This window comes from Antrostomus carolinensis, unplaced genomic scaffold (genome assembly GCF_000700745.2).
Source record: "Antrostomus carolinensis isolate BGI_N321 unplaced genomic scaffold, ASM70074v2 scaffold28225, whole genome shotgun sequence".
NCBI lineage: Eukaryota > Metazoa > Chordata > Aves > Caprimulgiformes > Caprimulgidae > Antrostomus > Antrostomus carolinensis.
The window spans coordinates 2,580-26,912 of NW_010319060.1; the positions used below are offsets into that span (position 1 = coordinate 2,580).

The 24,333-nt window shown below is 40.7% G+C and overlaps 1 protein-coding gene across 1 annotated transcript; it reads right to left on the bottom strand.

Annotated features, from left to right (window-relative positions):
• Positions 1 to 1,096: 1,096 nt before the first annotated feature.
• On the bottom strand, positions 1,097 to 18,721 carry ZBTB44 (zinc finger and BTB domain containing 44). The gene is made up of 5 exons (XM_010169146.2): positions 17,669 to 18,721; positions 12,950 to 13,034; positions 6,499 to 6,662; positions 3,840 to 4,140; positions 1,097 to 1,869 (listed from the first exon to the last, which is right to left on the bottom strand). Exons 1-5 carry the CDS (start codon positions 18,684 to 18,686, stop codon positions 1,587 to 1,589), a joined length of 1,851 nt encoding a protein of 616 aa, XP_010167448.1. The 5' UTR covers positions 18,687 to 18,721; the 3' UTR covers positions 1,097 to 1,586.
• Positions 18,722 to 24,333: the final 5,612 nt, after the last annotated feature.

Consider the following 24,333-nt stretch of genomic DNA (forward strand, 5'->3'; position numbering starts at 1 on the left):
AAAGGAGTAGATCATGCTTTTGGAATACTAAGATCAAGTAATACCTACTCCCTCAGCACGTCATCTGTAGGCGACAGGCATTTGGCATCAAACACTGATTTAACTTCAGTAGCCATGAAAAAAAAAATAAAATAAAATCACAAACCTCCAAATGTATTTCCTAATTTAGGTTTCAAAGCAGTACTAGAGCTCAAACAGCCTCAACAAAACAAGACTCTCTGCTCTGAAAATCCCACACCCGAAATTTGCAGCTTTTTCTAAATATGGAAAACTGAAATTGCAAATCTTTCAATTTATTGCTTACTTGAGCTGTGTATGTAGCTGGAGTAATGGCCTTTAATAAACTGAGTTGGCAAGGATTTAAAATGTTTTGAAACAGGAACAATTCATCATTGCTATATAGGCTTTTTGTAAACAACCCCCTGTTGGGTTAGATAGAAAGTTGGCCTCTAAAGAGAAGAAATTGCTTGTTTTGTCCAAAACAGACTAATAAAGATCTCAGAAACTATACATGTGTATGTATAAACAAAAAAATGTGCAATAATGCACAAAAGAGTTCTTTTTAATTTTTTTTCTCAACTGTAAACTCTCTCTAGCTAGCTTTTGGAGACTGGTAAAAAATACAGTATGTATGATAGGGGGGAGTGACCAGAACTGCAAACAATCTGGCCAGGATTTAAGATGTTCTCATTTAAGGTGGGAAAACCTTCATTTTCATACGTGGTTCCCCTTCTACAGAAAGATACAGTCATGAGATATTTGTCAGGCTTGCACACAAATATATTCTCCTATCATCCTCAATTCATTATGCACCATTAGACGTTTCCTGACCGTAAGTACTTCCTTCCACGTCTAACTTTAGATGGGCAAATCTGGACAGGTTATTTGATCAAGCAGTTTCTAAAAGGATTGGAATATAAGAAGTAGGAATACCTGGCATGACATCACTTGATTTGTCAAAACTGATTCATCTGAGATGAAAAGGGACAACGTGTTTTTCCAAAGTGTGTGACTGTTAGTTTCAAAAATGCTTACCATTTCCAAGGCAAGGGTTACAGTAAGCGCTTTGAAAAACAGCAGGCACAGAGATAGGATAGGAAGTCTCTCTTTTTTTTTTATGCAGAAGATTAAAGCATCCACTCAAAACTAGTCAAAACTGGTCAACAATGATTTCCAATGCATCCTTTTGTTTGTCATTTTAAAAAGGTTTCCTCTTGATTTCTTTCCCTTAACCAGAGGGTCTGCAGAAGCAAGAGAAACTTAATGAGCTGCTCTAACTGTGGAAGAAGAAATAGTTAAAGTGATCTGAATTGGTTGTTCTTCTTTTAAAAGTGTATCACAGCTTCCATGATGTTCTGACAAGATCTTTTTTGTGCATTCAGTCTTAAATATTTTCACAGAAGTGATCATTCAGTCATGAAAAATAATGTAACATCTGTTGCAGTTTTCTGTTTAAAGCGTAGCTTACAAAGTAAAAAGGGAAAATCTCCCCACTTTTGTTTAAAAAAAAAAAAAAAATTAAATTAAAATGTACAGGACCAAACACAGGCACTTTCCAAAGAACAAAAGTGAAACCAAACCATGAATTATTCAATAGTAATAGATGACAGCTCCGGTTTTGGAGGGTCACCTGCGGCTGCCTCAGCAGTGGCGTTAGTCTTTGGCTGCTCTGGCACATCTTCTTCCTTCTCTGCCAACCCACCCAGAGACCCCAAGGGGAAAGTGCTTTCACAATTCTGAGTTGACGACACCTGTGAAATGACAGGCATTTGGACAGAAGAGTTGCTTTCAAAGCCATGCTCCCCTAGCTCATACTGCCCGAGGGTCTCTTCTTGTTCCTGGTTTAAGTAGTCCGGTACTAGGAAGTCACTAGAAGAGGGGCAAAGGACAGAAGAGAAATGTCATTTCTCACACAAACATGAGAGGTATCAGTTTCTTTGTATCAGTTACATGACACAAGCTACACACTGCATTGCACAGAGAACAAAGATATTCATTTCACATTGCTCCGAGATCATCACAGCGACATACTTCACTAAGCACTGTAACCTTGTTCTCATTTAAACACACAGAGAGAATTTATTCAAAGGCATCTATTTCATATTGGTTTGCATTCTTATTTCCTACACAGCAACTTATGATTATTTAGACTGTATCACCTTGATGAGAATGAAAGTTAATGTCTGGAACATCATACGGCACTGAAAAACCTCATTGAAAAAAAGGGAGCACTCAACCTTTAAAAACAGAAACAAAAATGAGTTCAGCAAAGACGTGAGCCTTTTCCACCACTGAGATAAGATCCACCCAAGAAACAGCAGCAGCACTCCTCTCAGAGTGGTGGGCAGGCTGGAAACAGAAGCACGAGGCGAGGAAACAAGGGTAAGGAGGCTGCCAACCCCTCGGTGCTCTGTGATGTTGACATGTGTCACACTACTGTGAAAAGGACGGAATTGCATTTCCTTCCCTTTTCAGTCCTTTCTGGACAACAGTTCTGTAACTTACTCTTACCAACTGATGGCTGAGTGTAACCAAAGGAAAAAAAACCACTACCAAACTCTCCAGTAGTATTTTCAGAGTGTGAGCACGTAACAAAAATAACATTTCTTTGTAAATTTTCAGCACCAGCCGTCTAAGTTTGTACATGAGGCACTAGGTTAAACCTCGTGTTTGTCAATTCAAACTACAGGAAGGCCTATAGACAACTGAAATCACGTCCTTTAATCTGACTTTAATTTGATGACAACAATAAAGTGCTTACCACAACCATGGCATCATCTCTTAAAGAGTTTTCGCTCTAGTTTTAGCACAAGCATTCGGAACCAAGAACTGCGTAAACCCGCAGACATGAAGCACTTGTACTTTTAAACAACAATATTCTGTTGGAAAAAACAGTGACTGGTTTGCCTGGTTTGTTTTGCAATGTTTTCATCCTGCATCACTTCTGAGATAACCAAATAGAACCAAAAGCTGAAATGTTTTCTAGGGGTAAAAGCATAATGTCTCGAATTTATGAAGAGAGATGTATTTATGAAGACAGATGACTTATATACAGCAAGCTGCACCCTCTCTATAGATCTAAGAGCTGCGAGATCTATCTCCCTCCAATTTCCCTCATCCACTTTTCATATCTATCTCAAATTCCAATGGTTACAAACATTTATTTCAATATGAGAATGCAGTGCTAGTCTGATGCCTCAGAATCCTTTTAAGAGTCTTTAGTGAAGTGCATTTTGTGAGACATGCCAAGTCTTTTTTGCCCTGATAAACAAGAAATGTCCAAGTGGCCTTTACTATTTGGAACCCTGTTAGTCTGATCATTCAGCAGTATGTTACCTAGAAAATGAAAAAATAAGAGAAGGTCTGGAGTCATGCAATCTTTCCACAATACCCACCATCAAGCAAGTGCTTAAAATGAAGTCACAAGTCTGCACCCTACGTAAGTGAACAGGGTATGTACAATATTTTGAATAGCAAATCATTTACAGCACTCCACAAACACTATAGTACAGAACTCTATGGCTTAACACCATTACCCTGTCCATAGATTTTCTACTAAAAAGAGAAATTAAGTAGCCCAGAAGCAGCTTCTGCGTATCACTCGATTCTCCAGTGCCCTCCTATATATATATCTTATATGCTGTAAGACAGATGAGATATAACAGATAGTGGCACAAGAATGAATTTGACTCGGATTAGCTGGCAACCTGATGAGAGGCACAGCAGGCTGCCCTGAAAGCAGGAAAAGATGATTTAGGGGGGGAAAAAAAATAAGGCAAAAAAAATTAAAAAAATAAAAAAAACAAGTTTCCCTGTTAGGTTTTTGCTGTGCACCTCACCTGCTCTGGAAGTAGTTTGCTAGCTCTGATGCTTCATGGTTCAAGCTCCTCAGGTGAACGATTAAATTTCCAGAGTTGGTGAACATGGCGCCGCATGTTTTGCACTCGTAAATCCGAGGCTTGCGGATAATATGCCGGGAAACCCGCATGTGGTGTTTATATTCCCCGAAGGAAGTGAAAGTGGCACTACATATCTGGCACCGGAAACAGCGTTTACCTTCGTGCTTCAGGCGATGCATCTTGAGAGAGTAAGCTCGGGTGAACTTTTTCCCACAGCGGTCACACTGAAATGGTTTAATGCCTGTGGAAGAGAGAAGCAAAAAAAAAACCACGTTCACCTTTTGGAACGAGAGGTCACTGGTAAAAATCCTTCCAGGTTTCTAACAGTTTCTGGCAGCTGAGGCCAGTCACAGCGCAGCGCTGTTTTAGGAAGGAACTCTCTGGTTAACTTTTAAAACAGCAGAAACAATTAGCACAGAGCTACACTTTCTCAGAACTAATTCCCAATAAATTTCATAACAATGTGACCTGTCCATGATGCTTACACATCTTCCTCCCCGCTGTTTAAAATGAGCGCAAGCCTCTGTGGATTATACTATGGTTAAGATCCTGAGCCACAGCCAAAAAGTATCTGATGCAGCAGTCATCTCCCACCATCTCTGAACTCCTTTGATCTCAGGAGATTCTTGTGCCAGAGTGGTTCCCAACAATGCAATTATCAGACTACCCTTAATCGCAACGTCTTTTTCTAGCTGCCTTTGGCCTCAGAGAAGTGTTTCTGGCAGGGGGACTGTGTGCACAAGGATGCCGCTGTAATGCAGCAGGAAAAAAAAAAGGGTGAAGCAGCAGCCTTTATATTGCGTGGGAACCTTTCTGTACAAGAATCTTCAGCAATTTTGCATGACAGACAGCTCTCTAAGAGAGTTTAGCTTCACCCCTCTCATTTTTTTTCTCATATTAATTGAGAAATTCTGTTACTAGTTCATTTTTCATTTATTACAGGCGCTTATAAAACCCTAAAACAAATGAGCTCTGCAACACGTTGCAGTGGCTGAGAGTACATAATCACACCCAAACACAGCTACTACAACATAAAAGACTGAATCACCAAAAAGTTAAGATTTAATACAAAGTCTGAACTCCAAAAAGTGTGGAAATCTAAACATGAGGCCAAGAATCTGGAATATGGAGCTCTATTCATAATAGGGCTGTCAAGGAATAAGAAAAGGGTTTTTTCAAAAGGCTGAATGTGCATCAGTCCAGGCTGTTAATTCCCCCAGTCTTTCACTCTGCTTTGCTGATGTTCAAAGCAGGAGCTGAACTTTTAATTGGGGTTTTATACAGAGAAAGCTGTAGTTAAGGTTACACCGAAACTCCTCGTTAAGCACGTGAAAACAAGCTAATACACTGGAATATTATCTCGTGGAGCTACAACTTCTCATGCTTTCGTTCTGTCCAAGGGCATCGATTTCCTCTGCTAGTTTGAGGAAATCCTCAAACCTCTTCAGCCATTTTGCTTATGTGAAAACACTTTCCACACTTACAAGTTTTGAGAGTTTCTTTTGCACACTAATAATGCTAAACCAGCTATTCAAATCTCTCCCAACTTTGCCCAGGGCTTGCCAGTAAGCCAGAGATGTTTTGCTGAAGCCTGTCTGCTGTCAGTTAAGACTTTAGCAACCAGCTTGGGATAACTTTGTAGCCAATATGCCCACAGTTTGCTTTTTTAAGTATGAAACACAGATTATTACTGCTGGCCTAAACACAGCACGGTCGTTTTGCTTGAAGGGATCTGACAAATAATTGCTGACAGTGAAAAAAATTACACCTTGACAATTGTAGTTGCTCTGCCCAAAATTGGGACAGCATCTGTCTGCAGGCAAGAGTCAAGCTCAAACCAGGAGATGTTAAACCATGAGGCTTAGTGTTCAGCTGCAATAACCCTTCAATACTCCCTTCAGTCACTAAAATATCAATGCTACTGCCAGGTAATGCTGACAAGACTTCAAAAACACTGAGAGCAAAGACTTAAATTAAGAGTTCATACTTAAGTTAGAAATCACAATGAACGCAACAGTTTGGGGATCAAGACTCAGAGGAGGCATTCAACAAACCTTTTGCTACCTGTACTATCTGTAGTGGCTAAATTGATTACCAAACCAATTCAGTTGTCCTGCAATCCCTCCAAAAATTCTGAGATCCAAAGGCATACAACATTCTTCAATGCAAGAACATAAGACAGATAATACGTTCTTATGGCTGCAAGTCTCTTCTAAAAACACAGCAGACAATTACAACATGTAAGAGGAAAAATTTCTATCTAAATCACTTCTTTTGTGTAACAAAAAAGCCAAGTATACTTTATTTCATTTTGCATCTTTATCATGAAAATTACTTATTCTGATGAGTTTCAGGCAATTAAGGTGTTTTTTCAGTCCACACAAACGCTAATCATCCATGAGTAGAGCTATCAGTCAGATTTGATGTATCAAAACAAGCATTCAGTGAGACATACCTCTACCCAATCTTGCTGAAATCAACTCTCAAGCACTTGGCAGGTGATTAAAAAAAGAACTGCATTATAATATTTGCTGCACAGTGAGCAAAACCTCTGTGAGTCTATAAATTAGTAATTCTTGGCAACAGTGATGCTTCTTACCTGAGTGGATAAGCATGTGTTGTTTTAAGTTCTGAATGCGAGTGAAGCGGACCCCGCAGGTTGGACACTGAAAAGGTCTGTCTGGACCATTTGGGCTGGGTCTCTCTGTGCTGCTGGTAGAAGGAGCAATGTAGAGTTGGTAGGGATACTGAACATTCTCCAAACTACAAAGAAAAAAAATTCATTGATTTATAAGCAAGCTAGAGGAAAACAATAAAGCCTCGCCCGTGGAAATGTGAACCTTGAACACAACTGTATGAGAATAAAAAGACTGGCCTTTCGCATTTGAGATCTCTATTTATGCTGGAGATCTCTGCCTCGGCAGCAATACATCTGACCTGCATCTGAAGCCTTATAGTCACTGACTCTGCAGATCTGAACAGAACCAGAGAATAACCTCCAACATCTGTTTCTTTAGGCAACAGGTCTGAGCACCAGCTGCAAACTGAACTTTCTTTTCCAAGCATGGGCTTTTTCTCAAGCGTATCGATGATTTACAATCGGCAAACAGTCCCTGGGGAAAAATTTATAAAGAACTGAGCAAATTGGAAAGCAAAGGAGTATTTTGCAGCTTCAGTGATATTTACAAATGAAATTAAAGCCCATTAATTTTCGTTTCAATACAAGTTCAGTGAACAAACATTAGTTATCTGCAATTACACATTTCTAAGTTTAAAATATTAATCTAATTAATCCATATTTGCTCCTTGTCTGATTCAATCGGCTCTATGAGCACAGCTCAAGCACTGTATTTAAAAAAAACCAGCACACAGACTACAATAAAGGAACAGTTGAACTTTCCAAGTAATTTATTTAAAACTGACTAATTGCTCCTACACAGCCTCTAGCTGCAAACTGTTTTAAGGGAAACTACAGTGTTATAATCCAAGTCCTCTGGCAAGGAACTTGCTTCGCTAAAGGGCACAGTGAAATAAAAACAAACCCGCTGGTACAAACATCATAACAACCACAGTTGGTACTTACCTGGGGTTTCCCTTTCCTGAGCATTAAGATCTCTATTTTTTTTTGTTGAAATAGACATTTCAGCTTGCTCACAGCCTGATGGCAGATCAGGTGTGTCACTGGCAGCAGGGAACTGCTCTGTCCCGGAATATTTCATGGCCAGAACAAAGCAATTTTGGTTTTACTAAATTTTAATGTTTGAAATGTATTGAGAAAAAAAGAAAGTCTCCCTAACTGCACAAATCCTTTTGCTGGTCTGCTTCCATCTGGAGCCCAGATTGTTGGTTTCAAGGTGAGGCTGAATTTGTGGACTTCTGATACTCACAGGAATGAAACCTGCAGTCTGCACAAGTAGATTTGCATATGCATCGTATAAAAATCCACAGCCCAGGTCAGCACAGGAGGACTAGAACTGGGATCATCTCTTTAAAATCAATACCTTAACTGTCTTTATCTGCTCTGGAAATGGATGTCAATACAACTGTGAGAACTGAGTATCTGAATTCTGAGTACAATGATGGCAAAAGTTCCAGTTGTAAAATTTATCTGGAGAGAGAGAGCACGAGGTATCTTTCAAAACACACAAGACAGAAGAGTTTCCTGCAGGAGTTTAGTATCAATCCATCTGTAAAATCCAGAAGGATTTCTGTCTCATATGGAACTGGAATAATATTTGCTCTACAGAAGAAATTTTATTGTCCTTCACTACTTTTCATAGACAGCAGGGTCCTAGAGAGCTGTGGAAAAGAGAGATGCTGACAGATTTGTTGATCTTTGCTAAAGGGGGTATTTGCAAGTGAGAAGTTAGCAGATCATATCCTGGGCCTGGCAGAACGTATGCCACTTATGGGCTTAAAAAAGCCAACTGATGGTCACTGGAAATAAAGGAGGGTATTTTTCAACATTGGTTATCATTTGTCTAACCAAATGTCTGACAAACTCTGGCACTTCTGTTCCTCTTAGTATAGCAGATCACTAGATAAAGAGGAGATTTTACTCTACTCAGATGTGGAAACACTAGTTTTGTCCCTGGAGCTGGTATGACTGTACACTTTCACCTTTACCAATGAAAACTCCCTCAACACAGACTAACAGACAGGTCTGTTATCCAAACAAGAAATATTAAAAAAAATAGAACAACACTGCAAAAAAAGCATAAGGCATACAAGTCCAGCTGATATAATAACTTAATAATCCAATAGCCAACCTGATTTGGGCCCAGGATGGACAACTTTTCCCTGGTCTGGTATTTGACAAATGTCACGCAGGCTGGCTAAGGGGCAAATCCCTTCCTCACGCTCAGCTGACTGGAGAATTCACAATTAAAATTTTCACAGCTCTGAGCCAACAGAAGTGACAGCTGCAATGCAGGGGTGATAAAGGGATGACTGGGCAGCAACAACTCCTGCTCTTAGATGTAGATAGAGATACACACACGGATGTGCTCAAATGAGAATTACATTTTGGGGTTTTTTTTCAACAAAATGCCCCTCTACTCTGATCTTGTAAGGCCCCACCTGGAATACTGTGTCCAGTTCTGGAGCCCCCAACACAAGAAAGACATGAAGCAGTTAGAACAAGTCCAGAGGAGGCCACCAGGATGATGTGAGGGCTGGAGCAGCTCTGCTGTGAGGACAGGCTGAGAGAGTTGGGGCTGTTCAGCCTGGAGAAGAGAAGGCTCCAGGGAGATCTTATAGCGGCCTCCCAGTACCTGAAGGGGCTACAAGAAAGCTGGGGAAGGACTTTTCATAAGGGCAGTTAATGACAAAACAAGGGGAAATGGGTTTAAGCTGAAAGAGGGGAGGGTTAGATTAGATATTAGGAAGAAGTTCTTCACTGTGAGGGTGGTCAGACACTGGAACGGGTTGCCCAAGGAAGTTGTGGCTGCTCCTCCCTGGAAGTGTTGAAGGCCAGGCTGGATGAGGCTTTGAGCAACCTGGTCTAGTGGAAGGTGTCCCTGCTGCTGGCAGGGGGGTTGGGACTGGATGAGCTTTAAGGTCCCTTCCAATCCAAAGCAGTCTGTGATTCTATGAACATTTAACTCGCATTACAGAGAGTTTCATCTTCTGGTAACATGTTTCTTAGGTCCTTCCTCCTTCATTTCTGCTTTAGGGGATTGTGAGGAGGCAGAAGTGCATCGTGCTCCTAGAGCTTTCTAAGGAGACACTCAAACTAGGGCAGAAATGAGGAGCCACAGCTCTCTTTTTGTTTTCAGCTTTCTCCAGCTAGCTGATCCTCAAAGCCTGTATTGGTGCCAGCTTCTCTGCAATTGAAACAGAAAGGGAAAAATCTCCCAAGAAGAAATTGAAAATAAAGTTTGGTGTTTTTCCTACATAAAAACTTCATGATGAGAAAGGCTGGCTAAAGCAGAGAAAAGGGGAATTGTGAGTCTCTCCAGCTACCAGTGACTGGCATGTCTTTTTCCATCCTTACACCGCAAGCAGGCTGAAATACCTATTGGTGACACAACCGCAGACCTTAGCACAATGAAGAAATTACATTGGAAACACAATCCTATTTTCTCTCCCCTGCTTTTCTCCCCCCCCCTCCCCCCGCCCCAGATATACTTAATTTTTCATGACTTGCAATTTGTAATAGATGTGGCATTTAACAGTTGCGAGTCATCTAACATCTCAGAGAATTTCTGTAACAGCCAGATAAAGAGACAGGTTTAAAATGTTTTCACTGTAATGCTAAAATATTCTACTTGCAATTCTTTCTTCTTTTCACCAAGAGATTATCTACATATTTAACAATGTAGAACTAAACTCTGACAAATGTGAATGCCAGAATGCTCAGTGAGCCTAGAAATGTTCTCTATTTGTAAATAACAATTATTTTAGAGAAGTGGAGGTGCTCATTATATTGGATCAGAGAGATCTTTTATAATTGAGCCTTTGCAACTCCTTTTTAAACGCAGCCATGAACTGATAGAGAAACTAAGTGTTAAACCAGCCATGGCTGAATTACAGATCTATGCTAGAAAAGTGTATTCCAATCCAAATGTGAAATATCAGAGAAAAAAATACAGCCAACTTCACTGTTTTAATACTTAACTGATTCCTGTGTGCCTACTAAGCTGACAACAATGACGTGCGACCCCGCTGTTCATGAAACACTGATTATGGAGGAGGACCAATTAATGATGTTAATAATTTAACACAGAAACTCAAGAGGTAAGACATCTTAAATTTTCAAATATTTACAATTGTTTCCACAGCAGTAAAGATATGGTTCTGAAAGACCTTCAGATGGACTAGTCTTCTGCTTTGTTTTATGAACAGAAATATCATATATACATACTCAAATACTTATTTTTCAATATAAATTTGCATTGTCCACTCACAACTCACTTTGACATGCTGAGAACCTCTAGATCTAAACAAAAGGTGCATTAAAAAAACCCCAAAAATCAAAGTGAGTGAAATTTTCTCCATTCATATGATTTCTTGATCATGTTTTCACATGATTCACCTAGAGCTGAATGTTTGATTTTATTCAGAATTCTGTATTATCTCATTTTATGCACCAAACTGCTGCACAGTGAATAACAGGCCATATTTATTTACTGATGTGCCCATTCCATGCTTGAACTGGTAATTCAAAAGTCCAGTATCAGAATGCACTGTCCCATCCTGACAGGCAGATACATGCACACGTGTGAAAGGAAACTTCTTAGGACTTGAAAGCACCATTTTACACATTTAATGGATTCACGGAGTAAATACAGTCTTGGCACTTTCAGCTGAATTTATAAAATAAATCATTCAGTAGAAAATTTTAGTTCTGGAGTCTGAAATTCTCATAAATTCCCATAAGTATTAATGCCCTTATTGTTATATAAACAATGTGCAAATTCTAGTTCATTTTGCTGATGCATCTGTTACTCTGAGACTAATTATTTTCAAACTTGGGCATAAACTAGGGCCAATATTCTTTCCTTTTCTGCATGGAAGGGATCTTTTAGTGGGAATTTTCAGTGTGTTAAAAGGATTTTACATATTTTCTATTTTCTATGCAGTTTGTGCTGAAGCTCTGCAATTTTATGGGAAATTTCTGCAATAATCCTCTGCTGAAAACATGTATGCCACCTGACTTGAGAATTATAGCTTTAAAAACCTGGATTAGTTTGAATGCAACATGTGCTCCTACTATCAATTCAAACCCTAAGTGCTGGGTATTATTTTTATACTGAGGTTTGTTGGAAGATAGATAAAGTCTTCTCTGCCATACACAAAATCTGATCTAAGCAGTTATTTTCCCTTCAGATTTAATCCTACAATGGGACAAGTTTTAGATGGCAATGGCAGGAAAGATTTTTATGAGCTATGAAAACGCAGCTCTTGATAGTTATCTCTACAGGGAGTTTCACTTGACACAGTTTCTGGAACAACTCCCAAAGTTTCACACTTCTTCCTCAGACCCACTTGTCTGACAAAACACTCTGCAAAACCTTCCTTTGTCCATAATTTAAAGATTTTGCTTTGAAAGGGAATAGCTCGCTCTATGTCAGACCAGTTGGGTGCACCCTTGTAGGCCACTTGCAGGTACATCACTTGGCTCTAACAGAACTACAATCCATCTTCAACCAAACAGACCCATTTTAGTTCAGCCTTCTCAGCCAGCCTTCCCTTTTAAGGGATTCCCTTAATAAATCACTCATCCCAGTGTAGCAAAAGACTGCTAAATATTTACAGTAAGTGACACACAGCATCTCGGTAAGAAGCTACATGCAGAAAGTTTGGGAGAAAAGATTTAAGGCTGCTCTGCCTGCTCTGTGGTTTATGGCAACAGCAATGTTCATAAGGGCAGTTAATGACAAAACAAGGGGAAATGGGTTTAAGCTGAAAGAGGGGAGGTTTAGATGAGATATTAGGAAGAAGTTCTTCACTGTGAGGGTGGTCAGACACTGGAACAGGTTGCCCAAGGAAATTGTGGATGCCCCCTCCCTGGAAGTGTTGAAGGCCAGGCTGGATGAGGCTTTGAGCAACCTGGTCTAGTGGAAGGTGTCCCTGCTGCTGGCAGGGGGGTTGGAACTGGATGAGTTTTAAGGTCCCTTCCAACCCAAACCATTCTGTGATTCTATGAATGGTGAAGCCATGGTCCGTGTTTTCATTCTGTTGCTTTTGTGGCTTTGTGTTGGCTTCAGCGTGCGTGCAGCTACCACACCTGTTTCACAATAAAGATTTGGGGTTTTTTTAATTTATTAATAAAGAGTAGTGATGAGGAAACAGCAAAAACATGAATATCTTTCTTCACTGGTGTTGCCTGGAAATCGACAGGAAATGAAAAGCAACAAGTAAGCAAATTCTGACTTTCATCATCTACATTCTTCTGAAGCATCTGATCCTTCAGGCACTGATTGTACTTTGATCAACACAGAGAATTAGATGTACCAACAACTAAACATTCTGGGATTAAGGCTGGGTAGGTTAATTACAGCACAGCACTTGCTGCAGAACACTTTGCACACTACATTGGTACATACCGATCATCATCATCTGCATGAGCGTTAGTGCCAGAGGTACTTTGGAGTGTGGGTAATCCCTCCGTCACCCCCTCGTCTATTGAGCCTAGGCAAAGACAAAAAAAAAGGCAATTTAATGCAAATAAGCATTCAAAAAGAGTTAGGAGTGCAGGTAAATACACATAAAGTTTGCTTTCCTAAATCTCTGAGAGACATTGCTTCCTGGGTGAAAAGATACTACGATAGTCTTGGGAAAATCACTTAGAAAACCCAGGAGCAACGTGTTCCAACTCAGCTGCACAGGTTATCTAGTAAATGGATCATTCAATAAAGGGCAAATGTTTTGCACACCTAGAAAATGGAAAAAAAAAACCTATGTTAAATACAGCCAGTTTTCAAAACACATCCAGTACTTACACTGTAAAGCAGAAATGCTACCTTCACTTAAAGGGACTATTTCATCAGTTTTCAAGACTTCTTGAGCAATAAAGAGTTCAATCCTGCTATGCTACGTTGCCTTTATGTTCCAAACCTTCTAAATACATATATTCATTGATAATGCCTTCATTTATTGATAAGATGCTGAGACAGAAAGAGCCCTCTGAGACATTAGAAATGCAACACAAAAGAGACCAAACATCTGTTTGTAAGAGCAATGTTATACACAAACCATCCTAGAGCTTTGTTCAGTGCACCAATAATCAAGCAAATGTAGCTCAAGTCAGTTTTGGAAACAGAATTTGGGGTAAATGCAGCACTAAAGCAAAACTACGACTTCATTCACCTCCTGTTTGAGTGGTGCTCAGACAGGTCTGCCTCATCACCACTTGCAGTTTGGTGTTCAATCCTTGTTTGGGCATATTAAATAAGCTTATTCCAGCCTGATGACACTGTAACAGGGAGGGAAGTTGGCAGTAGAGTACTAAAACAATTCTAAGAACTGATACCCACCTCCCACCAACCATATCCCTTGATAAAAAAATCCTCTGGTTTGGTTAGGTGTGACCATTTAGATAAACCATCTAAAATGGTTTTGTTCCCTCTTTCAGCTAAAGAGCAGACTGGAGCTCCTCACATGCCTCTTTTTCCTCTGATGATGTATGTCTATGGGTGCAATGGGAGATGATACAAATGAATGCCTGAACTCTGCTGAATTTCCAAAGGATCAGAATTGTTGTCTTTCCTCTTCAAGACAGGGGTTCCTAAACCATGACATGCTTCTGAGTAGCAGCATGAAAGTCACTTACTTGGAAGTGGTAAATCCATCTTGCTTCATTTTCCCTCTGTTGAGACTGAATACTAAGCACTGGTTGAACTTTAACAGCCAAAAAGCCTTTGGGTCTCTACCACTGAATCCACATGAGATGAGAACAGACAAGGAAATTAAATTTCTCTCTCTACCTACATCTTGTAAATGAGCAAAGCTCAGGACAGTGCTAGGAGCTCCTCTTGGTACAAATAATTCTGTTTTCTATGAGAGTGGTACACAAGCAATCTGAATTTGGGAACCTTTCTCTAAAGCACACCAGGAAAATCCAGTCATCGCTAAGTCTCCAATGACAAGTGTCAGAAAATATGGAAAACCAAAGAGAAGGAACAAAGACATGGAAAGAGAAGCAGAAAATGTGCTTATTTTGCCCAAAAGAATGAGATTACTGTCTCCTAAAACAAAAGTTGTGCCTATATAAAGGGCAGTGTGTTCTACAAACCTTACTGAGGTGAAAGATTACTGTCTCATGTCATGGGGCCAGCAATGAGAGGAAACTCGCATCTCCTGCAGTTTCAAAATAACACCAGCAGAATCAAAATATATAATTTTGTTATGAGCTGACAAACTGGGAAATTCAGTAACTACGCAATCTATAAAGTTATAGAAGTTAATCCCATTTTGATTTATCCTTCTTTCACATTAAATACGTAACTGAAAAATAAGCCAAATTGCTCTTAGGTTTAATTTTATGCCTTCAGCTCTCAAATGGAAACAGTGTTAATGAGTTATGAAAATATCTTCTCAGACATAGCTATTGTTGTAACCATAATGACTTATTTATCACGGCCCTGCCTCACGTCTCGTTCTGTATTATAAAGTGCTTCCAAATATAATAAATGGCAAATGAACAATTCTTTAAATTGCCCAAAGAGTGAATAAGAGCTTTCTGCAATATCAGAGAGGCAGGAACGCTTTTAGAAATGTACTATAAAACACTAAGATAAATATATGCAATTATAGGAGGAAAATATGTTCAGGGAAGAGAAAGCTGTACTTGAGTGTATCTTGCTGCCTCCATTTACTGTTCTTCTATTACTGCATGAGGAAATACATCTTTGGGAGGTAAAAAGTGCTTTCTAGCTACAAAGTGTGCCTTATCATATATTAGGTACACGTGAATTTGTGCTAGGAAGTAAGAGCACTGGTTCTCTTTGTAGCAAAACGTGAATAAAAAAGTATTATGAGGATAGTTCATAATGTTATGCAAAGATCACTAAATATTAATTCAAACATATTGAAGGACAAAGAACAGATTTGCACTTTCAAGGTTTGGGGCTAGCGTATGTTTTTTTCTCTCTCTGCAGCCATTTTAAGGAAGAACACACTGTAATAATAATAATCCTCAATAAATGACAATTTAAGTTTAAACATTATAATCACTAAAGCTTTAAGATCCTTTGTCCCATGGTGTACAAATGGTCAAGTAGATGACCTCAGTGGTACAAAACCTAGAATAGGAAACTGTCCCAAAACTGTCCCAAAAACATCAGGTGGCTTCAAAACAGATAGCTTTGGAAGATGGATGTGCAAAGCTGCTTGGCAACAGAAATAATTTCAGGCTAAAAAGCTGGCTAAAGAAGAACAGAATTCAGTAAGGTGCCTGGCTACTGGAGTATATTTCAAAGTATTTTTGTGTTTAACACTAAGATGCTCTCAGAAAAAGAGATTTTATAGCAACTCTCTACGATTCAGTCCCAGTCTCACTTTCTCATGTCCCAGTTCTGAGTATGGAATTTTCCTGGTATTTCTAACTCCAAGAGATGTCCTCTGAGAACTTCCATAGATCCATACGCTACTCACCTGGGGTCTAGAGTTTACACCCAGTTTGTTGTTTTAAGCTGCTTGGGTATGATGTTTATAGTTGGTAAAAGCCCCTTCTTTCACCTGATGAGCTAGTTTTGACTTTCCCTAACCATTACTTCCACTTGTTCTATTTTGTCTGCACCATTACAATTACATTGATTAAATAGTTTGCATTTCTTATCACGTGGTCATGGCAAGGCCTTTCCAAAGTTCCTACTATAATGAGTTAAAAAATGACTCAAACTAAACCTGTTCTTGAACAAGAACCACTTTTCCTGGAGACTACCCAGCAAATAAATTGTTTCTTTTAGTTTTGAATCCATGCACTATTTTGGCAAGCTACATTTAAAGATTTATATTTAAACTGATATTAAGTCTGCTTCTCAGAGAAGGTAAACAGCCTCGTCTCCAATAAATAAAACATTTTCCTTTGGAAAAAGCATTACCAACATAAAATATCAACAACACATGAGCTCCACAAACCCACGAACAAAAACAACAACATAAAGTCTTGAAGGATGGGAGAAATGGAAAATATTTTCATTTCTTTTGAATATTACCTGAATAGTTTAACAACACTGATTATATATTGCAATCCTGGAATGGTCAGACTGCCCTAACACTTATTCTCTTCAGAGAAAGCACAGTGTTACGCTGAGCAAACAAAACAAATAATGCAGGCTACCAGACTACATTTATTTACTTTGTTGTAGTTTATTTATTTAATTAGCTGAAGCAGCCTTTCATGTATATGTTATTTGAATGAAGCAGACCAGTATATTTGCCATTCTTATGGTCTACAAGCAAAACAAGGCTTTATTAAAAATCTTTCAGTAAACCAACTCTACCAAGCACAGGTCAAGCCACTTAACTGACAGCAAAATAGCTGACTTGGGCAAAAAATCAGGTAATTAAACTAGAAATATTGCAAAACCTCTGTCTTTTGATTTACTAACAGCCATTCAATGAGTTCTGTCCAAAGAGGATAAAATAGATTGCTACATTAACCTTTTAAGTATTATCTGTTAATAAACAAGTCTGCTAGAAGAACCCAAAACTGGCTTCAAATTGTCTTTCATGGAAAAAAAAGATTTCTCTCAGCAATTGGCAGTATTTGAAGAAGGAACTTGAGAACCAAATCCCACAGAAATGGAAAGATTCTCAATATTATGACTGTGTGGTTTTGTTTTTGTCTGGGGCATTAAGATGACAGCGTTCCACCACTTATTTTGCAAATCTTCTTACAAAGGCTCTCTGTCACGATTATACAAGATCTTTACATGTGATGCAAAGTATCATTCTACAGACACAAGTCCTTCAAATTTGGTGTTGCAGCTCAGCTAGGATCATGCCTTTTGACCTGAGTGAAAACAGAATTCTTTTCCCCAGTCGAGCAACCAGAGGTAAAAATGGGTTACCAATCTCTCCCGAATAAGGAGGTCTACCAACAGACTTACCTTGCTTAGCTGCCTTCTGCAAAGTTATCTAAAGAGCTCCAGGTCCCGTCTCCCCAACAAGGTTTTTATGTAACAATTCATAAAAGAGGAAACAAAATGCAGTTTCACAAAAGTAAAGCATGAAAATACACGAAGCAGATTCCCTCCAAGAAAATCACAAGGGCACACATGCCTGTTTGTGCACGTATCTAACCCCAGAGATGGTCATACCTATAGAGGAAGACTGTGGGCTGATCAGGAGATCTTCCTGCACTTGCTCGCTTCCCGGGACCGTCTGTTGATCGCTCAGAGAGCTCTGGGACGCGCTAACGGGCTGCGATACCTCCTCATGAACCTCCTCGTCGCTTAACCTCTCCACTTTGACACGCACGTCTTCTTCAATCACAAGGGGAGAATTGGCTTTTGTGCTCTCACAAGTCACATAATCTGCAATTCTTCTGTTGGACTCGGAGGGCCCAGGCATTTCCAAAGTCCTAGAGTTCTCTGCCTGCTTGACCTTCTCAGACTGAAGTCTTCGATCGATTCCAAAAGGAAAAGTCCAAGGAAAAGCTAAAGATGAGTCCACGGGTTGATTTCTGGACTCTGGGTAAGAAGTCGAAGGATTCAGCACTTGGGGGGAACTTGTTTGTGTGTTACACTTCAGGGGGCTCTCAGGAGACATAACGATGTAGCTCTTGCGTTTCCTTCGCGACTCTCGGCAGACGGGGATGGTTCTTTCCACCACGCTGCACTCCGAAGAAACCGGAGAAAGGCTGCCGTCCCGAGAAGTAAAATTGCAGTTTGCATTGTTCTCCTGCCCTGCATCCAACACCTTCTCTTGTTGGCTGTTGGGTGTATTCCATAAAATGCTGGACTTCATGAATTCTGAGCACGTGCTAGCGACGCTGAACATCTGCATGTAGCTGGCTGCGGCCAACACGTCAATGATGTTTTCTGTATTAATGGACAGCGTTGCTGTGTAAGCGTATTCCAGAAGAGGAATAAAACCAGTCACTGTCACATGGTGCAGGTCTAACACGCTCTTGCTCTCATCTTCTGCTTGACCGACGAGTTTGGAGCGGAAGAAGTCGCTGCAAGCTGCCAAAACCACCTTGTGCGCCCTGAAGATTTTGTCCTGGACGCGGATGGTGATATCACAAAAATGTCCATCGTTGCGGAGCATGTTCAGCTTCCCCAGCATCTCCTGACTGTGAGCAGGGGAATTATGAGTGAAGGTTTTTACACCCATTTTTTTTCACCTTTCTGCTAGCGTTCTTTCCACATACGAGAGATCACGGGTGTCCTAAAACAAAGAGGAAAATTGTCACTTGCAACTCTGAAAGCAAAAGTGAAGTGGCCTCATGATTATAAGACTCTGTACGATCAGCAGGATCCTCTGGAGTCCAGACTGTGCAATGGACTAACTCTACAGTTAGAGTAGTTAGGGTTGGAGCAGCTCTCCTATAAGGACAGGCTGAGAGAGTTGGGGCTGTTCAGCCTGGAGAAGAGAAGGCTCTGGGCAGATCTTACAGCGGCCTCCCAGTACCTGAAGGGGCTCCAGGAAGGTGGGGAGGGACTTTTCATGAGGGCAGTTAATGACAAAACAAGGGGAAATGGGTTTAAGCTGAAAGAGGGGAGGTTGAGATGAGATATTAGGAGGAAGTTCTTCACTGTGAGGGTGGTCAGACACTGGAACAGGTTGCCCAAGGAAGTTGTAGATGCCCCCTCCCTGGAAGTGTTGAAGTCCAGGCTGGATGAGGCTTTGAGCAACCTGGTCTAGTGGAAGGTGTCCCTGCTGCTGGCAGGGGGGTTGGAACTGGATGAGCTTTAAGGTCCCTTCCAACCCAAACCATTCTGTGATTCTATACAGAAATGCAATTACCTACTCGTCAGAACGCAGACCACATTATTTATCATCCATCACTAACATCATCTTCCACATTTCTGCCACTGCCCACTCTGAACAAATTCCTAACACAGTTTAGAGCAAAACAAATGCCTGTAACACTAAAAAGAAAGCATTTTTGAAACTATCATCTGTGAAAGAAACCTGTATTTTTATTTTCTGGGCTCAGGAAACTATTGCTCACGGTTCTTAAACCTGACAAGACTTAGTTGGGATGCTTCTTTTAAGTGGAAAAGACAATTAGCTTGGGTCCACTTACAAGTGCAGAGGAGCAAGCAAATCTCCCAGGTAAAGTATTTAATACCAGAAAAGCTTTAGAGAAATTACAGCATGAATTTTCAGAGGACAGAGTTCAAGCCTAGTAAACATAAAATAAGAGTTGCCAATAGCTCTGCTTTCCTGCTGCAGTGCAGGTACCGACTGCCTAAAGCTGCTTTTAATAACTGGTTTTGGACCAGGATGAGAAGGTATTGAAAATTCTTTCAAAAACACAACAGATTATAAACCTCAAAGGGGAGTTTAAATCAAATACACGCAAATTGATTTTATATACGTGATAAATAATACAAGGAGGGCAACTTCTTTCTTCTGAAAAATACAGAACTGCTCTCTTGGGGACCAGTTCTCTCCTACGTGTGGGAGCAAACACAAGTTTTCTGCACGAGGAGCAGAAGGGACTGTGAGCCCCACACTGTCTGCACGTTCTGAAGGCTGCAGCAGTGTCAGAAAACTAAATGTCCCTGATTTGAGGAGGATGAAGCTGATCCACATTTCACCGATCCACGATTCACTCCTCTGCACTACACGGGGGAAAGACACTGCGCCAAGCTAAGTGCCACATGCCCAGACATCCTCTCTGCCCCTGCAGTGGAACTTCTGCAGCCACCAAAGATGTCTCTACTCAGACACCAGAGTATTTCTGAAGAAGGAAAATCAGTTCCTGCGTTTTCTCCAATTATTTCTGAATCATTTCACCATAAAGAAAATATAAGCCACCATGTTGAGAAGCTGAACACGAGCAGACAATGTGCGCTGGCAGCACAGAGGCCAACCATATCCTGGGCTGCACCCAGAGCAGCGTGGGCAGCAGGTGGAGGGAGGTGATTCTCCCCCTCTACTCCGCTCTCCTGAGACCCCACCTGGAATACTGCGTCCAGTTCTGGAGCCCCCATCACAAGAGAGACCTGGAGCAACTAGAACTAGTCCAGAGGAGGCCACCAGGATGATCCGAGGGCTGGAGCAGCTCTGCTGTGAGGACAGGCTGAGAGAGTTGGGGCTGTTCAGCCTGGAGAAGAGAAGGCTCCAGGGAGATCTTACAGCGGCCTCCCAGTACCTGAAGGGGCTACAAGAAAGCTGGGGAAGGACTTTTCATAAGGGCAGTTAATGACAAAACAAGGGGAAATGGGTTGAAGCTGAAAGAGGGGAGGGTTAGATTAGATATTAGGAAGAAGTTCTTCACTGTGAGGGTGGTCAGACACTGGAACAGGTTGCCCAGAGAAGCTGTGGCTGCTCCTCCCTGGAAGTGTTTGTGGCCAGGCTGGATGAGGCTTTGAGCAACCTGGTCTAGTGGAAGGTGTCCCTGCTGCTGGCAGGGGGGTTGGGACTGGATGAGCTTTAAGGTCCCTTCCAACCCAAACCATTCTATGACTCTACGATAAGCCACCATGTTTCACCTTCTTAAGTTTCCCCCATCCAATCTTCCATGACAGCCCAATGTGACTCACACAATTAACATGATATAGAAATATCATCTCGGTGGTTAAACATCAACAACATAATTGGATCTGATGATTTCCTGGAGCCAGCCAGCTTCTTCACATCATCCTTCTCCGCTCCTTTACACTTATGTAAAAAAACCCATACCAACGCTTGCAAATGGCTCACGTGGAGCTTCACAGATACAAAGAGCACTGCAAGTTTGGAACAATTCACCAGGAATCTCACAGGTCTCAGCACATATTGAAATGGCAGCTGTCAGAGCCTACCTCGTGCTACAGACATTTACACTTGGCTGCTTCTTGTTCCTACGAGTTCATTTTTGATACTGCTAACACTTTCAGACAGAGGAAAAAAAATAGATATATTTGAGAGACCAGATTAACCAACACTTAACAATATATATAAAGTCTGAGGGAAACTATAAGGGCCGTTTGGATCTCAAATGAAATTTCACACTACTGCAGAGGAAGATGTTAAGCACAAGCAAAACACTCCCTTCAGTGGAAGGAAACGTATTGACCTCAAAAGGCATCTGAAGATCCAGACTATTTGTTCTCCAGCACGAATCAAAGGAAAAGAGAATTTAATTGATCTTGGACCAAAACGCTCCAGTAAAATCTTGTAACGGCATATTCTAAAATATGCCTTGAGATCCCTTCTAAAATATGCCCATATTCTAAAATATGCCTTGAGATCCCCCTTCCTTCTGAATTCCCAGTCGCTGCACCAGTTCCTTGGCACATCACAACTCCAGAACAATCCATCTGCAAGGACTATCAACAGTTGATCTGGTATTTAGAATTAGTACCAATAGATCATTAAAAACAAGGAGAAAAATCTAAGCAAGTAACACTCCTGATTCTTCTACACCCAAAATACTCATTTTCTTTCTCTGTTCATCTGAACGCTCGTCCCTCCAGTCTCTAAGTGTGAGAGCTCCATACTGCTGCCCTGTTCTGAACCACTCCTTGTCCTGCTTCCCCCTTCCCACCCGCCTCTCCCCTCTTTCTGGCTTCCTTTCCCCCTTCTCCTTTCATCTTTTACTTCCTTGACCTTGATCTGGTTACAGAATTTAAAATAAAATAGCGGAAGTCAGTGATGTGCAATAAATTGATTTAAATTTATTACAGGAGCAGCGTGCCTGCCATGAATGTGAGGATATTGCTCTGTAAAGTCACTTCTGTCAAATTACCTTCCCCCCTCTTTGCACTGACACCACCATTCAAACAAGTGGCTCCTACACAGGCTTCAGTGTGGACAAAGGTTGCAGGTTATTTTCAGCAAAATCAAAAGGGGTGGCCTGAGGAAGGGGAACATATCAGTTCTTTACAGTTAATGAAGTAGTAAAAAACATCAAATATTTTCAGAAGGTAATTGAAACAATATGAAAATAGTTTCCATGTGAAAAGATGAGATGCTAAAGCTCAGCCAGGTTATAAAACGGTTCGATTCTCTTTGTTCATCTTTTAGTAGCATAGGGCACCTTTTATAGCTGCACTAAGTCACAGTGACAAGAGTCAAGGGCTGCAACGTTATAACTTCACCTCTTTGGATCATCACCGTTTCAAAATGACATTTCTGTCACATCTTGATTATTAGACAGTCTGTAACAGAAGCTGTTAGACCCTAAGGTATGGGGTGATTAAAGGTAAGGAGTTCAGGAGTGATTAAACATCCATAAACGAGAACTAAACATCCACGGTACCTTGGGAGCGCTTGGAGCGGGGGGAAGGTGCACACGTAAACTAAGTGATAAGTGGGTTGGAGCTGGAAAAGTTCTCGTTCATCTTCAAGCCACAAACCATCAGTGATTCTCTAAGCTTTTTATATTTATATTCTCTATACTGGGGTTGGTATAGAAGAAAAAGTGGCTGGCTTTTCCATCCCAGCTGCTGGCAGTGTGGCTCCTCCTCCCCGCAATCCCCACGCACGCACTTACACCCCAGCCCACAATACAACAGAGTATTGCAAAGTTCAAGAGAAACCTGGTGAAATTTAAAAAATCCTTTTCAAAGTTTAAGAAATATTCTCAGGGGGACACTTCAGCCCACAACAAAGGTGTGTTTCACTTTGCTGCAGACACTTACAGTTCAAGAGAATGTTTTTTTCCAGCGTGTGGGGATTCAGCACCTCGCCAAAGCGCGGATCCCTGGACACGGGGAGAATTCAGAAGCGAGGACTTCAACACTTCCAGGGCGAGGAGAATGTTCTCCACTGTTAGCTGATAGCAGTCTGAAGGTAAGTGCTACTGTACCAAAGGCTCTGTACAATTCATTTGGAAATTTGAGTTATTTTCTTTTAATCCTACAGCCACTAAGGTAGACCTGACCTTTAAGTAGTAACTTAGCTCCTTCTTAAGGTTTCAAGGCTACTGAAAAACAAGTTGTACCAACAGTTGCCAATTCACATACAGTGTTTTTGGGATAATGATTAAACACATATCAAGATTCTCCACTTAGAAATAGTAAACATGAAAGTGTACACTATGTTGTGTAAATGGAAAAGAAACTGTAGCAGGATTGAAAAATCTTGCTTATGTGACCTGCTTACTCCCATGTAGCCAAAAATGAGCTTCTGATTCACCTCCTGCCTGACCTTATGGCTCAAATAATCAATGGGTTTGAAACCTGGTACCTATAATAATCTTGTTTTTTCCTTGGAAGAGTCAGTGAACTCACAGAGCTGTCCACATCCAGTTTCTCACTTGGCTATGTCATTTTACAACAGAAGTGAATCATTTTTAGCACCACAAAACTACCATCCCACCTTTAACCTCTGTATCCCGACCCGTGACAACTTGAATATAGAATATTATGAAAACATTTAACTTCTCTGAATACTGAAACCAACAGACTGCAGATACACAAATGCCATGTTGGCTTTAGTGCCCAAAAAGCCGAGGCAATTCCCACTCGTGCTCACCGCTCCCTCAGGTGTACTCGTTCAACTGCAAGACCGTGATGTAAATCACTGATTGAAATTTAGTTTTAAGTTTATTTTTAACTCAGACCACTTATTTGACACTGCTTACAGCACCATCCCAGGCACAGAGAAATCTGCTGTGGGGATAAATGTGACCTGGACCACCTTATCTCAGTCAGTTTCTTGCCATGTTACATATGTACCAGCATCCCTTGCTCGCTCAAACTGCCTAACTGGTTCCTATAATTAAGTTTATAATTGAATTAGAACAACTGCTCTTAGTGTTTACTTAACTTCAAGTTTGCTATTTCTATTTCAGACTTGAAACACTTATGTATCTAAACACACA

Coding starts and splice junctions, on each gene's coding strand:
- ZBTB44 (XM_010169146.2), bottom strand. CDS start 18,686: ATGGGTGTAAAAACCTTCACTCATAATTCCCCTGCTCACAGTCAGGAG. Junction 13,035..17,668: donor CCCACAGTCTTCCTCTATAG/GTATGACCATCT, acceptor GTCTTTGCCTAG/GCTCAATAGACGAGGGGGTG. Junction 4,141..6,498: donor ACACATGCTTATCCACTCAG/GTAAGAAGCATC, acceptor TCTCTTCCACAG/GCATTAAACCATTTCAGTGT.